The sequence below is a fragment of the Podarcis liolepis genome (genome assembly GCF_965112155.1).
Source record: "Podarcis liolepis genome assembly, chromosome: 7".
Taxonomy (NCBI): Eukaryota; Metazoa; Chordata; class Lepidosauria; order Squamata; family Lacertidae; genus Podarcis; species Podarcis liolepis.
The window spans coordinates 28336623-28354181 of record NC_139561.1 but is presented as its reverse complement, the minus strand read 5'-3'; the positions used below and the strand labels follow the sequence as shown (position 1 = coordinate 28354181).

At 48.4% G+C, this 17559-nt stretch overlaps 3 protein-coding genes across 11 annotated transcripts in view; 2 read left to right on the top strand and 1 right to left on the bottom strand.

Moving 5' to 3' along the window:
• The window catches only part of UTS2 (urotensin 2), a 579903-nt gene that overhangs the window by 536144 nt on the left and 26200 nt on the right, over nt 1-17559 (bottom strand). The window lies entirely within an intron of this gene.
• Nucleotides 733-8887, top strand: VAMP3 (vesicle associated membrane protein 3). Its single transcript, XM_083513293.1, has 5 exons — nt 733-1317; nt 4231-4309; nt 5205-5363; nt 6144-6195; nt 7262-8887. Exons 1-5 carry the CDS (start codon nt 866-868, stop codon nt 7279-7281), a joined length of 762 nt encoding a protein of 253 aa, XP_083369419.1. The 5' UTR covers nt 733-865; the 3' UTR covers nt 7282-8887.
• PER3 (period circadian regulator 3) overlaps nt 11841-17559 on the top strand; it is a 26725-nt gene continuing 21006 nt past the window's right edge. For 4 of the 6 annotated variants that reach the window (XR_014528391.1, XR_014528392.1, XM_083512885.1 and 1 more), the window contains exons 1-2: nt 11841-11939; nt 16320-16944. Coding sequence is in view for 4 of the 6 variants with exons in the window: in XM_083512885.1 (XP_083369011.1) it covers nt 16655-16944 (290 nt within the window). In the remaining 2 variants the exon portion in view is untranslated. Of the gene's footprint in view, nt 12060-16319; nt 16945-17559 lie in introns of all 6 variants that reach the window. The other 2 variants (XM_083512886.1, XM_083512884.1) reach the window with 1 other exon arrangement.

The window sequence follows — 17559 nt, the reverse complement described above, 5'->3', positions numbered from 1 at the left end:
GGTCCAAACCCTGCGTGCCACTCTTCTCCAGGTAAACAAAGAGGCATTTGTAAATGCTCTTTAAGTACAGTTCCTTAGATACCAGTAGATAACAAGTGTAATGGGGGGAAATTGTCAAAAGCACTGCTGAAGTCAATATGCAGTACTCCAATGTCCACAGCATCCCGCTGATCTACCAGACTAGGGACTCATCAACAAAAGGAGATGAGCATAATCTGTCATGCCTTGTTCTAAGAACATAAGGCAAGTCCAGCAGGATTAGGCTAAAAGGGGACCATCTGATCTAGCATCCTGTTCTCACAGTGACTGGCCTGTGGGAAGCCTACAAGCAGGACACAAGCACAAGGGCACTCTCCCTGCCTGTGGCTTCCAGCAACCAGCATATAGAAGAATTATGAATGCGCCTAATCCTCTTATAAAGCCATCCAGGTTGGTGACCATCACTACTTCCCGAGAATTCCTTGTTAGCCCGTTTGTGGCCACAACCTTTCTCTAAATCAAAAGCAGGCAGGGTCCGGTCCCGCCCAACATGCCCACCTGCCCAGTACTAGGCATCATATTTGGCATCAAGCGTGGCGCAGGTAAAAACGTGCCCCCTCCCCATCAGGTACTCCCAAATGCAGCCGGTGATGGGCTGCTCCGTTCTTAACTTGAGCGGATCTCCTCTGAGTAGGACGAGCACCGGAGGCTCACCAGCCTCCCTCCAGCGCAATGCACTTAAGAACATACAGTAAGGAGAGCCCTGGTGGATCAAGCCAGTGGCTTATCGAGTGCACCGTCCAGCGAAGCAGTGGATAACGCGCAAGTAGGACCCGAGCGCAAGAGCCCTTGTCCCTTCCTGTAACTTTCAACCACTGCCGTTTAGATGCATTGCTGCGCCTGGGAGCGGGGAAGAGCCATCGTGCCTAGTAGCCTTCCAGTCACGGCCGTCCAGGGAAAGAAGACGCCACAAATCAAGAGTTTCCGAAGAAGCCCTAAGAAGAGACTGACGGGCGCCGCGGCCAGCGGGTTCAGAAGCCGTCGGCTGAGCGCGCTCAAGCGCTTGCAAGGCTTCCCTGCTGCTCCTTGCCGTCGGGCGGGTTTCCAGCTCCGCGGGTTGCGCTCTCGGAGGCGCCTAGCTGCTTCCCCTTCCTCCGCCTCCTGCTCCTGGGGCTGGGGGCTTTCCCCGGCCGGCGGGGCGGAGCTTCCCAGGGCCCCACCCAGCGGCCGCGCCTGCAAAAGTTGCAGCCCGAAGCGGCAACAGCAACAGCCCGCGGAGCAGCAGAAGTTCCTTGGAGAGAGTCGCTGCTGCGCCACGACCAGCCCCAACGTCACCATGTGAGCCCCGTTCGCAGGCGGAGGGGGACCGATCCTGATCTGGGGGCGGTGGGCGGGCGTCGGGGCTCCCCGCTAGCTGCCCTGCTTGGGGCGGCGCCTCCCCGGCCTTAGGCCCCGGCCCGCAGCCCGGTTGCTCTCCCTCCCTTTCGCTTTTGCACCCCGGCGCGCTGGCCCGTCCCGTTGCTCCTGGCCGCCACGGAGGGTAGTGAAAGTCGGCCGGACACTCTCTCGTTTCTTTTCCCGGGCTTGCGTGGCGTGGGCAGAGGCGCGGCCTCTAGGCATAGGCAGAGTGCCTTCGGGTACGCGTCTCCACCGAGGCACAGAACGGCTGCAGCCCTAAAGTGGCCCGCTGCCGAAGTTGCGTTCTCACGCCTCTCCAAGGCTAGTCCTCCTCGGAGTAGACGCTACTGGCTTAAGTGCATTAATTTCACTGCGCCTGCTCCAAGTAAAACTTTTTGGGAAGCAGCTTCATGTCTACTTGGCAGTAAATCGCCTTGAATTAGGGCGGAAGCCTTAAAGGAAAGGGATGCAGTACCGTGCCTGTTCCCTTGTAAGGCAAACGAAGAGTAATCTTTCAGGCTTTCAGTATGGAGGGGGAAATTGGAGTTGAATTTGTTTGGGGGCTCGGCCCCTATGAATCACGGTGCCAGCGCTCAGGAGCCCTGACGCTCTCGAAGAATTAACCACAGGTTGAACTTGAGCAATGTCACCACTTTGCAAGGGGTGTTGTATATTCTAATTTTCTTTTGAAAACAAAGTGTTCCCTGTTGAATTTCAAGTGGTTCAGGGTGAGCATGTGGGATACAGGTCACCCTACGAAATGAGGCTCTCCCTTTTCTTCTGGTGCCAGCTGTTAAACAGCTGTTTCTCTTGCCCACATGGACCAGAATTCAGCTGGGAGGAGATTAGTATAAATCACACATTTGGGCTGAAGGGGCCCAACTTGGCACAATGGCTCCGTGCCATTGAAAACTAACCAACCAGCGGGGCACCAGGAAGAGTCAGCTAGACTCGCCAACCTGCCAAGTCCTTTCTCTTACCAGTACTGCTGGGCAGAAACACCCCAGTGAATTTCCAAAACTCACTTTCGGAAGGAGATGGATGTTCAGCTGTGAAAGTGAAAGAGGCTTTCAGTGCTATCCCATGTTATGTTGACTGTGGCCCGCCCTTGGGAAATGGGATTGTTTCCCCTCACTGATGGTCTTCAGATGCTTGCAAAGTCTTTATTTATTCACCCAGGCCTTTAGGAGTTAAATCCCCAGGGACCCAACCATTGTACAACCATTAGACTGCTTTTTTAGAAGCTTGTGCCCTTGGGTATTTTAATGGCAGTGTGAATTAGTTTGTGTTGATGGTTTTAATTACATTTTGCTCCTAACTGGGTGGAAAAAGCAATATAAAACTTGCATAAATGCTACTCCTAAGCAAGCCACAGTCTGACTAATGGGGCTTTCCTGCCTAATAACTGTGTCCCAGCATTGCAGTTAAAAATGGTTACAAAGGAAGGGTCAGCCATATTGGACACTTTTGGAGGTTGTTTATCGGTTGACATGGATAGGATTTTACACCATTCTGTTTTGTTATAGGGAGACCTGCACACAACACTGGAAGTTTCACATATTAGCAGTTTAAAGTTAAACCTCCATCAAACTTAAAATAGGGTTTTCTTGCATGTGTATGTTACACTTGTGTTAGGAACATTTGGGGCAGCCCCCTTGGTCAACTGCAATGCATGCCCTTCGGTTAACAAGAGAGTGATCAGTCTGATGGATCGTGCCCTTTCAAAACTGGTTGCTTCCAGACAGGGCCGTCTTTAGCAGATGCGGCGCCGGGGTGCAAATATCCGCTCAACGCCCCCAAATTAATACAGATGGGGGGGAAGCTGTGCACTACCAGCCATCGGGGGGGGGCAACTCTCCCCCATGCCGCTGCGGGAGAGCGATCCCTGCAGAGGATTGGAAGTTGCATGCCCACAAGCCATATGGTTGGTGGGGCGCAGTTGGGCATGCAGGGAACGGGGAGGCCGCTGGCAAAGCCACGCAGCTCCCTGGGGCGCCCCTGAGAGGCCAGTGCCCTGGCGCGATGCACCACTAAGCCCTATGGGAAAGGCAGCTCTGCTTCCATAAGTTTTTTGTGGGGGGTGTTGCCCTGATAATTTAGTTTTTGGGTGGGGATTTGATGCAAGAGAAACAAACCTGCAAACTTTAAAGGACTTAACTGTTATGGGCAAATCATCACATCCTGTCTTTGAGCCTGTTGTGGGTCTGGTGGTGTCACTGTGTTGACAGCCTCCTGGCAACTTGTGGTGGCTTTCCCTTATTACAGGGGTGAGCCCTGTTGGACTCCCAAGACCCATCAACCACCCCCATCATGATAGGAGCCTCAGCTGGTGCCCCCCTCCTGACACTTTGCCTTCAGTATCACAAATGGTACCTAGACTGAGATTTTAATAACATGCAAGTGTCTTGACACTTAATTGGCAAGAAGATATGATTCAGCCATGAGCTGAAATCCTAAAGACAGTGAGGTCTAAGAGAGCTAGAGGTCACTTCCTGAAACTTTAAATCACTGGTTTGTTTTTTTTTAGCAGCTAATCCTTCAGTTTGAAACTTTGCACTCTCAAATGCTGCTGACATTTGTTTTCATTTTTCCTTCCCGCAGTGTCCATCTTTTGGAAGCTGGTTTTAATTTTTAAAGGTGTAAAGATTTGGGGTTTGGTTTTTTTAAAAAAAATGAAATCTGGTGTTTTTAACTCTAAATGCTAATTCTGAGCTGCTTTCAAGACACCATTTGGTACAATGGACACAAATCTAAGAAGCAACACATGCAGGGGGAATTCTTTACCACTGGAATTCTGTCCTGGCCAAGCACACAGCAGGCCGTGATAACCTGACTGTTGCCTCTGACTTGCAGGTCAACCAGTGGCCCCTCAGGGGCTGCCTCTGCCCCAGGCAGCAACCGGCTTCAGAAAACCCAGAACCAGGTGGATGAGGTAGGTGTGGCACCATTGTGGCTCCCCTGAGCATCCCTGTGTGGCGAGGTTCATCTGTCTCTTGCAAGACATGAGCAAAGCTGGCCATCATCTGCCCTCTTCCTTCCTCTTCTCTTTGGCTGCACTGCGTGAAGCTGCAGCAAGATGCATACTGTAGACTACCTACTCTGTGGGGGTGGGGGGTAACCTTCAAGAGGGGGGGTGTCTAGCTGGTGTAAACTTAGTGTGGCTTCTAAGTGCCAAGCAACTTGGCACCCTGTTGTGGTTTTCCTGTTTCCAGAGGGGTTCAGTTTGGCCGTCTGCTGCCATGAAATCAACAAAGGGTATTGTGTGGCCAACTACAATTTATTACGGCACAAACCAGCCTTCCAGATGTTCGTCACCTCCCAACTCATCACTGGATGCTGGGTTTCGGGGTCCAATACCATCTGGAAGGCACTAGGCTGTGGGCAAGGCTGGCCCAAGCTTTCCTCTGCTAGTGGACTTAATCCATGGAAGTATATACACAGAGACCCCAGCTGCTGAATCTGGCCAAAGGGGGCCCATTCGACTTCCAAGGTATGACTGTATATACAGTCATGCCTTGGGTTATAGATGCTTCGGGTTGTGTTTTTTTGGGTTACGGACCCACCAAAACTCGGAAGTACCGGAATGGGTTACTTCCGGGTTTCGGTGGTCGTGCATGCGCAGAAGTGTTAAATCGTGCTTTGCATATGCACAGAAGCACCGAACCGCAACCCGGGCGTGCGCAGACGCACCACTGCGGGTTGTGAACGCTGCAGGTTGCGAATGTGTATCCCACACGGATCACGTTCATAACCCAAGCGTCCACTGTATATGTAAAGAAATGATAGAGGCATACACATGCATGCTAAGAATCATTCTGACTTCTCAGGTGGTGGATATCATGAGAGTCAACGTGGACAAGGTTTTGGAAAGGGATGAGAAGCTGTCCGTGCTGGATGACCGCGTGGATGCCCTGCAAGCCGGAGCTGCCCAGTTTGAGACAAATGCTGCCAAGCTGAAGAGGAAGTACTGGTGGAAGAATTGCAAGGTAACTCTGACTGGGCGGCAGCAGCCTTCGCCAGCCTGGGGCCCTCCAGGTGGTTTGGAATACAGCTGAGGTCCAGAACATCTGGAGGGAACTAGGTTGGCAGAAGATACGGGGTTCCCCCTGAGTCCCTGGACAGCTGCAAAGGATGACTGAGGGAGCCTCTTGGAAACTGAAGACCTGTAGAGGGTCAGGAAAGGGACACCAGTGGGAAGTTTATTTTCTCCGGTTCCAGAGGGTAGGACCAACCCCGATGGCTTCAGTTAAAAGAAAGGGGATTCCAACTAAACATCTGGAAGAACTTTCTGACAGTAAGAGCTGTTTGACAGTGGAACGGACTCCCTTGGAATGTGGTGGGCTCTCCTTTAAGTAGAGGTCAGATGGCCACTTGTCATGGAGTCTTCAGTTGAGATTCCTGTTGCAGGGACCCCTTGGGGTCCCTTCCAACTCTACAATTCTATGATTATGTGTTTTACTCCCTGTTGACTAATGCACACAATTTCCCAGTTCCTGAATGATTGATTGATTGATTGATTATTTATTTATTTATTTATTTATTTATTTATTTTGGTAAAAATATAGGCTGCTATATTATATTGACCGGAATCCTTGTATTAGTAGGCTGCTACTTCTCAAAGAAATTCACAGTTCCCAAATGATGTTAAATGCCAGTATCTGTTGAGTGATTGCAATTAGACAAAACTAGGATACTAGATTAAACTTGCAAATTATGGTGGTGGCTCGCAGATTTAATAGTTCTGCTCTGTTTCTCTCTCTTGGCAGATGTGGGCCATTCTGATTGCAGTGGTGGTCGTTCTCTTAATCATCATCATTGGTAAGCGTTTTGAGTCCTGGTTAGGCATGGAATATTGTCGACCAACCTTCGCCAACATGTTTCCCTGCAGTTTCTTTGGACTACAACTCCCATCAGACCTTGCAAATATGGCTGTGGCTGATGGGAGTTGTAGTCCAAAACACCTGGAGGTTAGCAAAAGCATCCATAATCAGATAGAGGCCTTGGAATTGGAGACCCCTTGCTCCTTAGCCTGGGACTCACTGATATATTGGACCTCTCTGCTTCATTTGCCATTTGTGCCCCTGAAAAACGTCTTCAAAGAAAGAACTTGTGATTCTCCGTTGGAAGGCCACTGGTAATGCAGTCAAGTGGCTTTCTTCTGTCTGTCTCTCTCGGGATTTGTAGTAAAGGGGAGCCAGGTATTATATATTCTGTTCCGCTCCCAGTGGACCCGTTGCAGACTGAGAACTCTTCTAAAAGGTTGTGTGTAGAAGCCCTACAAGATAGTTATTTCCCCAGGTACGTTGATCTAGTAGTAACACTGCTCAAATAGAAGATCTTTTAGCTCTTCTCAGTCGCCAGGCTAAGGAGCAAGGAGAGGCTCCCAGATGTTGCTGGACTCTCATCACCCTCAGCCAGCATGGCCAATGGTCAAGGATGATTGAAGCAGCAGTTCAGCAGCCTCCAGAGGGCTACCTCTGTTTTCAGGAAAAAGAGTTCCCTGGCACTGTGGAATAGCTGCCACAAATGCCTCTGTGCCCTGATTCATGTACAAATTGACTCAAGACTGTGCAGATAACTTTCTGGTTTGATGGCTGTTGGCTTCATGCAGCTGGAGTCCCAACAACATACGGTTTGGGAAGGTAAAACTGCCGTCCCAATTCCTTTTGTTGAGTTTGTTCTTAATGGGAAGTCAACGGCAAGTGCTTTGCATTCTGTGGTTGCCAATTTTGCTAGTTGCCCAGTGTCAGATGATGACCACTTTTTATAAAGGGAACACTCTTCAAATATAAATAGTTTTAAAGGTATCCTTTGATTTGAAGCATAAAATCATGTTTCTTCTCCTGACCCCTTGTGATTATTTTTTTATAATATATATATATAGTTTGGAGCGTGTCCTCGTGAGCCTTTTGAGGAAACCCTGGAACTTGAAGCAGTTTTCAACAAGAACATCAGTCTCCTCCATATCAAGCTTTCCTACGGGTGCACAAATCAAACGTTTATTTTGGATAGAAATGTTAACTCTGTAGCCTATAGACAAATGTGCCTTTATTCAAATGATGCGCTTCAACTTGTAAATGCTGTTGCAGTTGGCTGAGACTGCTAAGACCTGTATGAGTGAGGGTGAAACATCTTAAGGCTTGGGGGTATCATGATCTATACTAAAGCTGTGAGTTTCTGGGTGGGTTTTCATAGATCATGGGTATTTTTTATCTGTTTCACCTCCTATACCTGGACAGGGAAGGAAACTAGCTTTCATTTGTGCTTTCTGGAGAATTTTTTTTCCTCTTGTGCCATTTTGGAATCATTGTTGCCTTAATTAGATAATATCTCCTAATCGGGTGGGGAGCAACCATGAAACTTGCACACTCCAAGCACTTAAGTGCCAATACACCTTTTTGCAGTATTTGGGACAAAGCACTGTGCCTTCTGCTCTTCTCGTCGTGAGCTGTCGTTCCTCAGTGCCTTTTGCCTGGATCCGAACAAATATTATAAAAGTATTTTTGAAAACATATTTCTGGTTGAATTTAACTAACGTTTCTGCATTGGGGGTTTTGGCAAAACTAAAACCGGCAAGAAAAGCTTCCTCAGCATACCAGCAGATCATATTATCTGTTTGGGAAATGAGGGTCAAAAGCAACCTTGAAAGTACTTTTGACTTGCATCTCATGTTGCTTAGGGTGGTCCATGCAGATGTTGGCTGCCCTCCTTGAGAGATTTTGTCAGAGAGTGCTTCTGTCCTCTTCCGTGTGCAAGATACTCTGGTGTGTCACAGCTCTTCATGAGCCAAGCAGTGTGTGATTGTGTGCCTTCTGGGTGATTCACTTTCGCTTCCCACCCACCCCCTTGCACCCTTCGCACAACACCCCACCCCTTTGGGTCTTCTGTTCTCCTTGTCGCCCTCTACTTATGAGCAAAAACTGCATATATGAATGAGACCGGGTCTGTACTGTTTACCAGCATTGCCAAACATGTAGTCCTCGGTTCCTTGCCGATTCCCCCCCCCCTTTTGTACACATTTGTTGTTCAAATTGCTAGAAAACTAGAGTTTTAAAGGGGTGGTGAAGATGAATGAAGAATAGGTTGGTCTGCCTTAAAGAACTCCAAGCAAAACCAAATTGGCAGGCACTTTATAAGGAGTCTTTTTCTTGAAACTTGTCCTGCGATAGTTGTTAACCTGCTAGTTTTAAAGTGAAGGTGGAATATACATCGGGAGGGTAAGAATTATGGTAATGATTTCAAAAATGTTTGATTATTCAGGTGTTATCAATCCTCTTACTGTATAAAATGTTATTAAAACATTTCTATAAACTTCAAGCTTAACCAAACACTGGATGTGAATTTTGCCTTGTAAGACTTGCTAGTGCCTTGACTGAAATCCAGCATTGTTTTGTGTATATGTGTGTATGTCTTGGCCAGGGTGCAAAGCTTCACACAACTTCCTGGCACTATTAACAGGGCAAAGAGAAGCCTTCTTTACAACTGCTTAATAAAAAGTGGATTATAAGTCGCTTCTAGTGTGCATTCTTTTTTGTAAAAGTAATAAAGTAAAAGTGGAAGGGAAGCCGCAGAGGATTTTCCTCTACTCCTTTCACTTCTGCTTTCTGCTGGTCATGATGCTGTTGGTTTCAATTCCACTTTCGGACACAGTATGCTTTGCAGGGCAGTTGCTGGGATTCATGAGCGGGGAGAGCTCTGCTGTTCTTGCACTCAGGTCATTCTTGCAGGCTCACCAGTAAAGTCATTCAGTCGGCCCCAGATGCTCGACTGGGTAGACTCCCTTTGGCCTTGTTATAAGAATTATAAGGACTTAGATATAAAATAAATGTACAAGGCAAACATGTACATAAATATATAATCCACATGTCTGAAACAGTACAGGAAGACAGTCCTGAAACGATTTTCACTCTCCCAAATTGACCAAATGTTTCTCTGCAAGGAGGGAGGAAATGGGAAAAACCTTCCCACTGTGTCTTTGCTCACAAATCCTGCCTTAAGGGCACATTTAAGATATGAATAGGGTGAGCCTGTGATGTGGACTCTGGAATTAAGTATTTATCACCACATAAGACTGGCCAGGCTCTCCAGGTAAACCCATCAACAGGTTTCCTGCCAGACAGGATTTCTGCTGTAGACTGCCTCCTGTGATGTATTTCTGCTGTAGACCACCCCTTCAGTGATGTATTTTTGATGTATTGGGGGGTGGTCTTGGGCTCTAGTGTGGGCAATTTCAGAAAGTCTATATAAGGGCTGGCACACCATTGTTCAGGGTTCCTCTCCTTCCTCCTGCGTGGGGTGGGGGGGTTGAGACCCTTTTGCAACAGTTTAATAAGGATCAGGCTTACTAGTGTCTTTGCTTCTCAATATTCTCTGGTTGGCTTCTTATTTTCTCATACCGACCTACATAAGGACTCTGTATGGGCTCTTGGGTACCCCATAAGGGAAAGGGAGCAGTTTTTTTCTTGTAATAGCCTGGTTCAGCTGCAAGGCTCTTGAAGTTCTCAAGTGAAGAGTGCTGTGTCACTCCAGATAGTGACAGACTAACTGTCACATTCTGCAACTTCTTTTCCTTTGAAGGTTCCCTTCCCCCTTTTTAATAGCTAACTTTGTGCCAGTAAGCCTCAGCTTCTTTTTGTTGGCTTATCCTGGCTTGGCGCATGCTCTTGTCATAAGGTTGCCATGTGCACAGAATAGCTGTGGACTCACCCAATGAGCCCTGCACCTGCCACAGACCTAAAAGTCCATCTACCCTGGTGTCTTCTTTCCGACGTTGGTCAACCAGACGGCTCCTGGCACCCCGCAAACAGGCTGGAGAGCAATAGTTTTGCTACCAGGACCGGCCCACCCATGAGGCAAGGTGTAGGACCACAGGAGCAGCAGCTCTGGCCCCCAAGAAAGATATTGCACGCTGTGGCAGCAACAGTTGTGTTGTGCTCCTTGGAGGCCAGATCTTCTGCCTCCTTGGCAGCACCCCCATGCCACCTTCACAGCAGCCTGCCCATGGATAGGAGGCACTGTCTGGTCTCCTCTCACCCCTAGAAGGGCTGGTGTGGCACCGGTCACCCTCCAGATGTTGCCCACTGCCACCCCTGATCATTAGGCAGGCTGGGAGTTGGAAATGTGGCAGCAGCTAAGGGGCCACAGCCACTTTCTCCATTCAGGGCCTAGGCCAGCCTTCCCTTCATCCCCCCCCCCCCCGATGGTGCCCTACCTGAGTTTTAGATGCAACCAAGGACAGTGGCCTGATGCAGATTGGCAGCTGAGAGCTTAAAACATCTGAAGGGGGTCCATGTAGGGGCAAGGCTGGTAGAAGTGCTTCTGTGGGCTGCAGCCCCTTGACCAGATGCATGAAGAGCTGCAAACAGGATTGGCAAAGGTGTGTGTGTCAGTGTTTGATGGAGGCGGGGGGCGGCAGGAAACGGGGAAGTCGGATGAAAATAAGAGGCAGGAAAAAAGACGTCGCATATTCTGTGGCAAAACACGGCACACCAGACCAGATGGGTCGATAACGCAAACATCCTGGCATTGGCAAGCCCACGACAGTAAGACACTTTCAGCACTTGGAGCGAACTAGTTTTGTGAAGTTTGCAGAATTAGTTGAAGGCTATCTGAACCGCAACCTCAAAATAGTTCCCTGGAATGTAATTGAAGTAAAATTTTGGAACACAGAAATAAAATCACCAAACCATCAATTTTACCACGGGGGGGGGGGCACTAAAAATATTTAACTTGGAATTTGAACGATTCATATTCATAATTGTTTTCTAATTTGGTATTGTTATAATGGGGCTATTATTGGATTGTAATTGAAAACTATTAAAAATTATTTTAAAAAAAGTTTTGTCTTGTAAAAGGAGGAAACTGCGAAGTGGAACCAGCTCCCTTTTTGGAAATGCTGAACTTGGGACCAGAACTTTCCAAATTTTTATTTTTATTTTTGTTTTTAATCGCCTTTCCAGGCTCGTGACTTTACCAGGCGGCCTTGGAGACCGACAGAGATTGGCAAAGGGCAGCCAAAGCCGTCTGGGCAGAAGATCGCTAGGAACAGCCGCTTCCCTCCTGAGAGTATACACTCGTTAGGAAGACTGCGGGAAGCAGCTGGGCGCGCCTCGCAAACATGTTTACTGCGAAGCGGCCGTTGCTGAGCATGCGCAGCAAAGGGCAGCCGCCTCCCTCCCCGCCCATTTGACCACCGTTCGCTCCCGAGCATGCGCGCGGGAAAGGAGTGAGTGCGCGTGTGCACACCACACGTAGAACACCCTTTTCTGCTCCCCTCGTTCCAAGAGCGAGCGGCGGTGGGCGTAACACCCTCCTCAGGCACGAGGCATGGAAGCGCGACTTCCCGCGGGCTCCTCCCTCTCTCTACCAATAGCAACTCTGGCCCTCTTTAAGACCCCGCCCTTTCGGCCCCGCCCCTCCGCGCGGCGGTCCAATCAGGACTCTCATGCGGATGGCGCGCCCGCCTACGGGCCCTGGGGGCGGGGCTCCTGTCACGTTGCGCGGATGTGTGTAAAGTGTGAGGGGAAAGAGCGAGCGGAGGCGAAGGTCGGTGCTGATGGCGGGTGAGTGAATGGGAGAAGTGGGGCGCCCAGAGCCGGGTTGCCCCCGCCACCACGTGCGTCCTGAGGACTAGCAACTTGGCTGGACGCGGTCGTTTTTGTGGGGAGCGGGGAGGAGTAAAGGTAAAGAGTTGCCAGTTGGTGTTTGTTTTGAGGAGGAATCACCTAAAAGACACGCACTTCAATTCAGCTCAGTCCGGTAGAGCAGGGAGGGTCTATTAATATCACGGTCGTGGGTTCGAGCCCCGTCTGCATTGTAGGGGGTTGAACTAGATGACCCTGGGGTCCCTTCCAACTCCAGGACAGATAAAAGGGCGGGGTTTCCGTAAGGATCGTAGTCAAATGTTTCTCCGCCCCGGTTAAAGCTCCCTGTGGCCGTGGCCCCCTTTTACCTTGAGGTCTCTCTCCTTGCCTGGCTTTTGCTCTGTCTCCCCAATCGTGTGTCTGAAGATTGCGTTTACTCCTAGAGCCCCGACCCTCCAGGATAGGGAGCAGGAGAAATCTGTTTTGCCTCTGTGGTTTTTTTCCTGTGGGTTGTTTTTTTTTGGGGGGGGGAGCTGCTTTGCTTTCTCTAGGACGGGGTGAAACTTCGCCTGGAGTCGTTTTCTGCTGCTCTGCTGCGTTAAAAGCCTCCAAACCTCGGGAGGGGGGCGGGGCGGGGGAAAGGGCTGGGAGAGACCAGCACAGCAGCCTCACGGTGCCTTGCGGTGGTGGTGAAAAGATGCGCCCATTGTTTAAACATTGCAATCAAAAGTAAAGTATAGAACTCCTCCCAGGTCTCCACCTCTTTCTCTCCCACTAGCCACTTCCCAGGAATGATAATAAGCATTTTTGCTGTGTTTCCTTTTACCTCTCCATGATTCTCATCCTTGTATCTGTCTCTCCACCAATCGTACTGTAGTGGTGGCTATTGAGAACAGGGTGACACAGGGGTGGGGCGTGATACTTTGTGTATATATAGTTTGATTTCTATCTATGTTTAGTTGTTTTCCAGTTTTTTGTTGTTGTTTTACTGTGCTCTTATTTTTATCCGTAAGCTACTTTGAGTCCCTGTCGGGAAAAGGTGGAGTATAAATAAATAAACATAATAGTATACAATAATAATTAGTATTGGGCTAAGCTATAGGGATCATTGGGATAGGGTCCGCTGTTTAAAGGAAGATCTTTTTCCTGCTGTGGAGTAGGATGTCCATTAAATATTTTGGTATGTACGTACGCGCACACACACTCTTTGTTCCCTTCATCTTTAACAGTTCTTTGCAGGTATGGTCTTCACCTGTTGCAAGAAGACGTGTTTCAGATTTATTCCGGGGCGGCAGGGAGAGATTTAGACAGTTGGCTGCAAAAACATCTTTTGAAACTAAGCAATGGTCTCTGCATCATCTAATCTAGGGCACCAGAAAGTTCAGAAAGTAAAAATCTGTAGGCCTAATTTGCTTGGTCTTAGCTACCATGTCAGACTATTGTGGGAATGGAATTCCACTTCACCCATAACTTAAGATTATTCAGGAATGTGGCTCATTTGCTTTCTGTTCAGTTAGCCAGGGGCCTTGTGTAGTTGTGCAGGTAGTTATGAGTAGGTTCCTCACAAAACTTTGCTTCAGCACTTGTCAGTTAAACACTATTTCCAGTTCCTCCATTTTAAGACACACACACACACTGATGTCTAGGGCACACTGCCCTGCTTCCCCCCACTTTTGTTCATACTAGCCTCATTCAAATCTTCATGCCCCCAATGTTACTAGGTGCTACTCAACCCCCAACCTTCCCCTGATGAGACTTTCAGGCATGTTTAGGTGAAAACCTAAAAGCTTCTCCTCCTGCCCCTCCTCATTTAAGAGTCTCCTTTTAATAAGATGTGGAGTGCACAAGATCCGTTGCGGGAAGATCTGGTGTGAAATTTCTATGCAAGTTGTGTTACCTTGTTCAGGACTATTGCCAGAAAAGGTCTATTGTGCAGTGTTCCTCTCCCCCTCCCTATTCAGCTTGGATTTATTATTTTCTTGCTTAGAGTTGATTGCTCGTCTTTTGTGACATCACTGCCTGCATTTCTGAGAGTGCTTTTCAAGCTTGCTTTACCTCTGTTGCACTGGCTTTGAAAAAATTATTAATCCTGCCCCCCAAGAGGAAGCACACCCTGTTATAGGAAAAATAGAAGCTTGTTGCACAGTATGGACTTTGGGGTTTTGACAAAACATTACAATCTGCTGGAGTTGGACGGTGGAGATGTTGGTGTTTATGGTCCTGTACCAGGCTAACAATTAGCAAATCATTTTCACTCTTCCATTGCTTCATCTAGTGTTATATAAGCAAGTGAAAAAATGCCCTGGAAGTAATTAATAGGAATTCGTGGTGGCACGTTGGTCCTGATTGGCGTGCCTCCCTGTGGGCCAACTTGCAGCCTGGGAGAAGCCCTGAGGAGCTCCGTCTACCATCTCGCTTGGTGATGAGTTCTGGAGCACTCAAAAGCTTGCATACTATTTTGTGATATTTTGGTTGCCCCAATAAAGGTCATGCCCTATGGAGGACTTGCTGGTTTGTTTTTCCCTTAACAGCCATCACAGCTACCCTTACTTTTTTGTGTTGCTTCCTTGGCAGAAGTTAATGCCCAATGGTTAGTGTTGTACAACATTGTAGAACAGTGGTAGGGAGTGACTGTCCCTCCCAAGTATTGTTCGCCTCCAGTTCCAGACAACGTGGCTGATGGTCAGGGAGGGTGGGAGTTGTAACCCAGCAACACTTGGGTTTTTGAGACCATTTTGCTGGTCCAACTTTGCACAATGGAGGGGTCATCTCCACACCTACGCACTTATCTGCAGATTGAATCTCCTGCTTTGGTTATACTCCTGTATTAAGGTGTGGATTCCTTGCCTCCACACTTCCCTTGGAGGCTTTCACTCTCTGAACTGCACTTGAGTCTTTGGGTGGGGAGGGGAGGGGAGACCTTCAAGTCCAGGAATATCCCCCTGAGCTCATTTTCTTCAACCAGGGGTGGGGCATCTGTGCCCCTCCAAACGTTTCAGGCCTGCAGCTCCTATTTTCAACATCCTGGCTTCTGGGGCTGGTGGGAGCCGAAATCCAGCAGCAACAGGCTCCCCGCCCCTGCCATAAACAGTCATTGTTGTGACCCAAGGAAGCAGCTCAGCCAAAAGGCACTTTTACCAAACAATTTAAAACATGACATGGTCCTGTTTTTGTTTTTTGTTTGAATTTTATTTCTTGCTTCCACAAGTATTGTTTCGTTGGTCCCCGGATAAAGCTGCAAACAATGTGAAGCTGGGATTCTTGCACATTACGTCCCTCTGCTTGGGTTTGGCAAGCAAGCCATGAGTCAACAAGAAGAATTTCAGGTTGGGTGTTAACAAGCATTATGTAATAATGGAGAGGAGCATGAGACTCAAGGCAGTGTCTCCTAGAGTGTCCTGGGAGCTGTTGTGAACAGAACTTGCAGTGGAATCTGTGGCAGTTTCAAAAGTTCTCTTTTCATTAAACATGCTGAGGATTGTACTGCATGTGTTTTGCCCATATTTTTTTAGCATGTGGTGTATTAACTGGGACGGTCTATTTGAAAAAGCCTTTTATGGTACCTTTACATTCGGTTACAGCAGAATTTATTGTCCTTACTGTAAGCTCGTCTTTTCTTTGTTGAATACCTTTCAAGTTGTGCTGTTCAGGGGTTCTAGCTTAGATACATATGATCATCAAGACGCTTCCTTTTTCTTTGGCTTTTGATGCATTTTTATTGAGGAGGCTGCCTAGCAAGGTGGCAACACCCCTCAATTTAATTAGAAAGGGAGTCTGTTGCCTGCAGCCTTTCAGCAGGTTGACTCCAGTTTCTGTTCACCAAGTATTGGTGAACCGCCTGCAAGTGTGTGGTGGAGCAGCAGCAGTGACTTGACTGAAGCACTGAGAACCAAGCTCTGCCTGCTCTTTTGTGACACTCCGGGGATGGTTCTGTGTGTGGGGTTAGCCAGCTATTCACCACAAAGATATATTCGAAAAAAGCAAGTTTGCTGAAATCCACCAAAGCAAAATCTCTCTTTGGGTGTTCTTTTCCCTCCTGTAATTGTGCAGTGAGCACAGTCAAAGTTCCATATTTCAGGAGGAGCCTCCAGGAGTGCTTGAAATATGGGGACAATTATGTGTCAGGGTGCTGGGCTTCCCCCTCCCATGGCTGCAGTAGTAATCAGGTCTTCTGATGGACCCAAATGTGGTTATGGAAATGCAGCAGTCTGGCTTCAGTGCTGAGACATTTCAAAAGGAGTAAGATGCACCATCCTCATCTGGTTATGGGCTATTCTTCTCTCTTAGCGGAGATGTTCATCATCATTAGCTTGTCTTTCTCTTTCTCACTCTCCCTCCACTTGGCTTCTGTTTCACCAGGATGAAGGCGCTGCAGGATGAAGGCGAAGGGGAGATGGAGTCCTTGAAACAAAAGGCTTCTGCAGCTCTCAGTCGGGAGAGCTGTCTGAAGCTAACTCCCCACAAAAATCTGGGGCCATTGGGTCATCTTCACACGGAGAGGATGCAGTGATTCTGGATGCTGTGCCCATCCAGAGGTGTCACATGAACACATTGTTTTCAACAGTAAAATGAAAAGGGGGCGATTGCTAATGATAGATTCATGCGGTTTTCCAGGTGGCTTAGAAGGGAGAACTTGAATTTGACCAGGCCATGGCAATAGAAGCCTCCTTACTGTAGCCCTTTGTCCGCTCACTATGAATGAGGACCTGCTCCAGGATGACTTCTTGGACCAGCAGGAAAACTGGTTGCCGGCCAACTTGGCCGAAATTGAGAACCGGGAAGGCGATACTCTTGAGCAGAATGGTACCTGCGAAGAAGCCGCCGCACAGATACGTTGTGGTGGAAGTACAGAAAGCAGCTCCATTGGAAATGAGTCCAGCGGGACCAGCACTCACTGCCTTGAATCAAATGGCAGCTTGGCCAGAAATCCTGATGGGCAGAACAGATCTGTAGGTGGCAGTGGTAGCAGCAGCAGCTGCAGCAGGTAACTCTTTTTGCCAGTTTGGTGAAAAGCATGGCCGCGTTCTGATTCTAAAGTTGGCGCTTATAATGTCCCAGGGTTGAAACCAGGAGCTGCTAGAACTGCTGGGCCTGAATTTAGGAGCCAAGCACCATGTCTTTGGGCCACATTTGGAGGTATTCAAGTATAGACCAGTCAGTTGTGGTCACAGAGTGACACTTGGGGGATGAATGGATGCAAAGTTCCAGGGAGGAGTAGGTGACTCTATCCTCCCTTCGTCTCCACCATCCAAGAATTGGGTGGGCTCAATACTGCCCCCCCCCCAAATCGGGTAACCTTCACTGATCCATGTAGTGCTTGCTTTGGGATGAAGGCATCCCCATCATATTAACCAGATTTGGCAGGAGTGAAATAAGAAAGAGTTGCCAGCTGATTTCCTCCACGCAGAGCAGAAATGCCCTTCTAAAGGCAGTATTGGGTTAATTGCAGCCTTGGCCAGCCTGGTGCCTGCCAGTTGCCTTGGACTAAAAGTGGGTTAATCCCTTAATCCACAGATCCTTTCATGCAGCAGCAGACTTCCCGCAATTGTGCATATGATTGGCATTGCGGGGGGTGGGGAGTGCAATAAAAATTTAAAAC